Source organism: Phragmites australis, chromosome 24 (genome assembly GCF_958298935.1).
Source record: "Phragmites australis chromosome 24, lpPhrAust1.1, whole genome shotgun sequence".
Taxonomy (NCBI): Eukaryota; Viridiplantae; Streptophyta; class Magnoliopsida; order Poales; family Poaceae; genus Phragmites; species Phragmites australis.
This window is the reverse complement of record NC_084944.1, coordinates 10,980,490-10,987,132: the sequence shown is the minus strand read 5'-3', so window position 1 is coordinate 10,987,132 and position 6,643 is coordinate 10,980,490. Positions and strand designations below refer to the sequence as shown.

The 6,643-nt window shown below is 43.5% G+C and overlaps 1 protein-coding gene across 1 annotated transcript; it reads left to right on the top strand.

The window, feature by feature from the left end:
• The first annotated feature begins 2,963 nt into the window (after window positions 1-2,963).
• On the top strand, window positions 2,964-5,549 carry LOC133907042 (chalcone synthase-like). Its single transcript, XM_062349036.1, has 2 exons — window positions 2,964-3,185; window positions 4,366-5,549. Exons 1-2 carry the CDS (start codon window positions 2,999-3,001, stop codon window positions 5,364-5,366), a joined length of 1,188 nt encoding a protein of 395 aa, XP_062205020.1. The 5' UTR covers window positions 2,964-2,998; the 3' UTR covers window positions 5,367-5,549.
• The last annotated feature ends 1,094 nt before the right edge of the window (window positions 5,550-6,643 follow it).

Genomic DNA, 6,643 nt, shown 5'->3' with positions numbered 1-6,643 from the left:
CACTGTAGGTTTTGGAGCCGGCAGTAGCAACGGGCAGTGCTAGTCCCCAACTATCACTACCGGTCCAGGGACCAGCAGTGAAGATGTTATCACTGCTGGTTGAAGGCTTCAGCAGGCAGTGATAGTCGGGCACCGAATTGATCTTTTTGGGGTTGGAAAAATTGAAAAAAAATTGCACCCGAGGAACCCCCACACCCTTGCAAGTCACAAGTCACGTGATTTTTCGTGCGAAATACGTGTGCGCGCGGTTCGTGGCACTTGAACTCGGAACCTCTCAGCTCGCGCAATATGTCCTTACCATCCCACAACAAAAGTACTAGTGATACCATTAGCATATACAATCTTTTTGACATCTTCTGTCTGAAACTTCAAACGATTATTTGTATATCTAAATAACATCAAATGAAAAAGTTTTGAAAATGACATCAAACGATCTTTTGGGGGCTGGAAAAAATGTAGATCTCGTCGAGGGCTACAGTTTTGATATAAAGTTTATCCTCATCCGACTTCGTATGAAAAAGTTATGAATTTTTTGAAATAAACTGTCATCCACTATCACTGTCAGCTCTAGCCACGAGCCGGCAGTGATAGTCAAGGTTTCATTGTAGGCTCATAACACGAACCGACAGTGATACTATCACTACTAGCTCATGGCTAGAGCCGACAGTGATAGTGGATTTTCACTGCCGGTTCTTTTTAAATGGCCTTTTAGTGCCAGTCCATGATACGAACTGGCAGTGATATTCCATCACTGCCAGCTTGTAAGAAACCGGTAGTGATGGACCGACATATAAGCTTATTTCTGTAGTATTGGAGGTTGGCCCCTACTTTCCAACAAATAAAGGACTGAGATAAGGAAATCCCCTTTCCCTTATTCTTTTTAATATCATAGCATATATGCTTGTAATATTAAAATAAACCAAAAGTGATGGCCAAATAACAGAAGTGGTTCCACATCTGGTAGATGACGGACTGTCAATTCTGCAATATGCAAATGACACTATCATATTTATGGACCATAATATAGAACATGCAAAGAATATGAAACTGCTTCTATGTGTTTTCGAACAACTCTCGAGGTTGAAAATAAACTTCCATAAAGTGAGTTGTTTTGTTATGGAGATGCAAAGGAATGTGAAGAACAATATGCACATTTATTTGGGTGTGATATTGGTACACATCTATTTAAATATCTTGGCATTCCATTGCATTATAGAAAGTTATGAAACAGTGATTGGAAGGGGGTTGAGGAAAGATTTGAGCGTAAATTGAGTAGTTGGAAAGGGAATATGATGTCAGCTAGAGGCAGATTAGTCCTCCTAAATTTTTTATTAAGCAGCCTTCTCATGTTTATCATGCCTTTTTTTGAAATCCCTCATGGTACCCTAAAGAGAGTGGATTATCTACAATCTAAATTCTTTTGGCAATGTGATAATCACAAGAAAAAATACTGATTAGCTCGTTAGGATATCCTTTGCCAACCAAATGACCTAGGTGGTTTGGAAATTACTAACCTCTCAGTCAAGAATATATGCCTCCTCAGTAAATGGCTTTTCAAGCTCCTTAATAAGGACAAGGTGTGGCAAAAATTGCTCAGGGAAAAGTATCTAGGTTCCAAGGCACTCACACAGGCACATGGCAAACTAGATGATTTACACTTCTGGTCTGTCCTTATAAAGATCAAAAAAGAATTCCTAAAATGAGGTTCTTTTCAAGTACAGGCCGGATGGGAGTTAGACTCAGTTATGGAAATACTTGGTTGGGCAATAGTCCATTAAGTATGCAATTCACATCTCTTTATAATGTTGTGAGGCACAAGCAGGACACAATTGCGGAAGTTATGCGAAGTATACCTCTTAACTAATCTTTCCGGTGACCAGTTGTGGGTGATAAACTAATTGAATGGCATATTTTAACCTTGCAATTAGTTCACACAAACCCCTCTAATGAGAGAGATATGTTCAAGTGGACTCTAAATAGAAGTGGATTATATTCAATCCAATCCATGTATAAGCAAATGATGAATCAACCCATTACGAATTGCCACAAGTGGTTATGGCAACTAAAACTCCCTTTAAAGATAAATATTTTCCTATAGTATATAGGTTGTGAGTTGATCTTGACCAAAGATAATTTGGCCAAAAAAAAATAAGAGAATAGTCTAAAGTGCTGCTTTTGCAATCACAATGAAAACATACAACACTTTTTGTTTAATGTCCCCTAGCTAAGACCATATGACACATTGTCACAATATCATTGGGTATTAAAAGACCTAGGAATATAGCTTATATTGTGGCCAATTGTTCACAGGAGACGGGATCAAAGATAAGGAAAAGAATCTTGGTTGGGATAGCCGCCATTTTTTGGGCTATCTAGCTTTGTTGTAATGATATTGTGTTTAATAAAAAAATAACTGTCATTTATGCAAGTAATTTTCAGATAAACCTACTGGCTAAGGTTTTGAAAACTGCTATAAAAGGAGGACCAAAGAAAAGATGTTTGAGAGGTGTGCCATACTCTAGAGGTGGTGGCAATGGACATCTTCAAAAAGCATATGTGGTGTTGTAGTTACATAATAGATGCATGATGTCCTTACTACCATGCTTTGCTTCCGTAATGTTGTTGACTATTAGCCAAAACTTTGTAATAATGACCGTGGTTGTATGCATCCAAAATGCAAAAAGGCGGAATGCTTTCCATTTTCTAAAAACCTATAGCTGAGCTCGCCCATGATCCAAGTAGTAAATACATACTGATCCTCGGCCCGGCGAGGGAGGCCGGCTATGGTAACATGATCAACTGAGGTGCTTAATAAAGACGCAAGATAATTGGGAGAGTAGGTAATACGTACCTAACCTAGCTACTATACACTGGACAGAGTAGGTAGTAAGGCAAGTATGCCGTCGTCTTCTGCCTTATAAATAGACATGCAAGCCATGGCCTACCGGGACAAGCCAAGCATCTCAGTAGTATACACCAAGCACACATATACACATAGATGGGGAGCCTGAGTAAGGAGGAGGGCATGCAGGTGAGGAGGAGGGCTGCGGGCGGCGCCTCTATCCTGGCCATTGGGACGGCCAACCCAAGTAACGTGGTGGAGCAGAACGCGTTCCCGGACTTCTACTTCCGTGTCACCAACAGCGACCACAAGCAGGGCCTCAAGGACAAGTTCAGGCGCATATGTACGTAGACCACAAACACGATCTCGATCGAGCAACAAATATTTAATCACTTTTTGCGGTACAATATTAGTTGGGTCTATATCCATTATTACAATTCCTTAACTATGCCTATTCTCTTGATCGGAAGGGTCGCAGCCTTAGGTGGATGAAGCTAGCTGCATACATATGATCATATGTCCGACACACAGGAGCCTCGAATTCCAGGATTATTTGGCTCATGAAATTTGAAGAAACAATTGTGATCAATACATACACAACGCACGTTTTGAGCAACATATACCCTGGAAATAATATAATTATTATTTGCTTCTAAATTACTAACAAATTGTATCTTCTCCAGTAACTTACATTAATTATTCCTCACACAACAATTTCTAATTATTTTGCATAGGCAAATCCGCTTGCCCTTTTGATAACTAATAATGTTATTATTCTTCACATATTTTTTATTTCAGATTCCACATAACGTTTTGGCTAGTAATTCTCACATGTTAGTTAAAGTTCCGAAGTATTATATGGTAGTTTATCGTTTGCTTGCTAACTTAGTTAAGCCTCCGGGTGATTTGGTGAAAAATTCACAAAACCGATTTCCCATCTAGGCAATCCTCAGATTCAACACATCTCCTAAAGTGACAACCATTGAGATGTCATTAGTTTTAGTATCCAGTTTTGGGATCATATATAGTTTGTTACAAAGTGTTTGCATGAATTTTTTGGATTAGATACTTTTCTTGCTCATGGAAATTATACGACATATTTTACCAATTGCTTCACTTTATTCGAGCGCTTCACCAGCTAAGTGTTCCTCCAGCGCCTTTTAATTTCATACACTGCAAAAACGAAAATATATATGTTAACATCGAATTCCACTTCAGATATTTCGAGTCCCGTACGTAATCCTACGTTCCGAACAAGAACTTACAAAATAACTGAATGCTTAGTTTCGCTACGATGGGGTGTGAACTCTTGCAGAGTTCCTTCGAAACACGTGGCAGTGTATGACAAAGCTACTTTGGGGAAATGTATCTCAGGAATCTGTAAATATGTTGGGTATCTCGAAAGCTACAAATACTTGTAATCAAATAAGTAATAAAAGCTGAATAGTATATATATTCGATTTGTAGGGGAACAAGCTAATTATTGGATATGGGATAATATGACCCTGGTGTTTTTATTGCAGGTGAGAAGTCGACCATCAAGAAGAGACACCTGTATATCGATGAGGCGATGCTCGCTGCTAATCCTGAGATGACCACCTACATGGCCCCAACCCTTGATATGCGCCAGGAATTCGTTTCCGTCAAGGTTCCGGAACTTGGTGCCGCTGCGGCCACCGCCGCTCTCAAGGAGTGGGGCAGACCGGCCGAGGATATCACGCACCTCGTCGTTGGCTCGACGAGCGGCGGCAGCGACATGCCCGGCGCCGACTACCATATCGTCCGCCTCCTGGGCCTGTCCCCCTCCGTCCGCCGCGTCGCCCTGTACCACCAGGGCTGCTTCGTCGGCGCCGCGGCGCTCCGGCTGGCCAAGGACCTCGCCGAGAACAACGCCGGCGCCCGCGTGCTCGCCGTATGCGCGGAGACCAACGTCATGTACTTCCGTGGCCTTGATGACGCCCATTTCGATAACCTTGTCTGCCAGGCGCTTTTCGGGGACGGGGCGTCGGCCGTCGTTGTCGGAGCCGACCACGTCGTGGGGAAGGAGAAACCGCTCTTCGACGTCGTGCACGCCACGCAGTGCCTCATACCGGAGACGGGCGGCGCCATCCAGGGGCTTCTCAGGGAAGTCGGCCTCACGTTTAGTCTCATTAGCGAGGTACCGTCGCTGATCGCCAAGAACATCGAGGCTGGCCTCCGGGAGACGCTCAGCGGCGGAGCCGTAGTCGATGACGACCGTAACTCGCTATTCTGGGCGGTGCATCCGGGTGGCCGGGCCATCCTTGATAAGGTGGAGGCGGCGCTGGGGCTGAAGCCGGAGAAGATGCGGGCGTCGCGCAAGGTGCTGGCCGAGTATGGGAACATGGGCAGCGCGTGCGCCTGGTTTGTCCTCGACGAGATGCGGCGGTGGTCTGCCGCTGAGGGCCGCCGCACCACTGGAGAGGGATGCGAGTGGGGCGTGCTCTTCGGCTTCGGCCCAGGGCTCACCATGGACACTGTCTTGCTGCGTAGTGCGCACATATAGCTACGCCTACGCGCGCACGTACATCATCTGTCGTCCTTCCATGCTGATATATGCATGAGCATATACGTGCTTCAATGTTTCTTCCTCCTACATGATACGTGTTTCATTTAAGAAATAAGATGTGTCACGGTTATTATTTGTGAAATAATGAATAATTGATATTTATGTGTTGTTTGGCTTGAATTTGCAGGTTTTTTATTTGATGCATATCATGTTTATTTATATAGAATATATGTTATTTGTGGGTAAATTTTGCTATTGGGCACTTTAAAAGTGTGGTCTTTGCTGAAAGATGTCGCTTTTTCATCTTTGCTGGTGGGCACTAAAATATTTGGATATAAGCTAGAAAACAATATGGCCACAAAAATATAACACCTGGTCCAATAGGAGAGATGAAATTTTCAAAAAGGACCAAAAATACCCGTTCTTACACATACCAATTTGCGTATAAGCTGAGCTACAATTTAGTATTTCATTGCGAATTTGTAATACAAATTTGCAGAACCAATAAAACAAAATTGGTCATCCGTGTCGGTTCATCAGTGCCAACTAGTCCAGAACTGGCACTGATGAAGTAATAGTGTTGGTTCATAATATCACGGCTCGATCAATGAATGAGCGAATAAACTGGGGTGAATCGACACTGATACTCGGTATCAGTGCCATCTCTTGGAACAAATTATACGGGGACTAATATTTCAGCACCGATTGGTAACCATCAACCGACACTACATATTGGATTGGACCTAAAATTTGGATTCACCCTGGCTTTGGCTCGTGTGTTGAGATCTGTCTCTCTCTCTCTTATCTCTTCTAGACGGTTCCTCTCTCCCCCTTAACTCTTCAGTTGCTCCCTCCCATATCTCTTCAGCTAGCACACGCTGACTGTCGGAGCTCACTCACGCTGGCACCCCCATGCACTGCTCACGTGGCTAGACTTTAGATTCTATGACCTCATCGACTCCATCCCCCATGAAGCTGGCGTAGCTGCACCGGCTCGTGGCGCTATACATCAGGAACAACTCCCTCACTGGCAACATGCCCACCGGTAATACATCCAACCGCGCAAGCTTTACCATTAATCCCGCGTCGGTTCTTGATAGCAATGCGCGATTTGATTTCTGGTGTCCGGTGCCGACTAGGCTAGAACCGGCACTGATGAAGTATCAGTGCTGGTTCGTAACATCCCACCCTCGATCAATGATTGAGCTGGGGTGAACGGACACTGATACTCAGTATTAGTGCTGGCTCTTGAAATAAAATAAACTGACACTAAT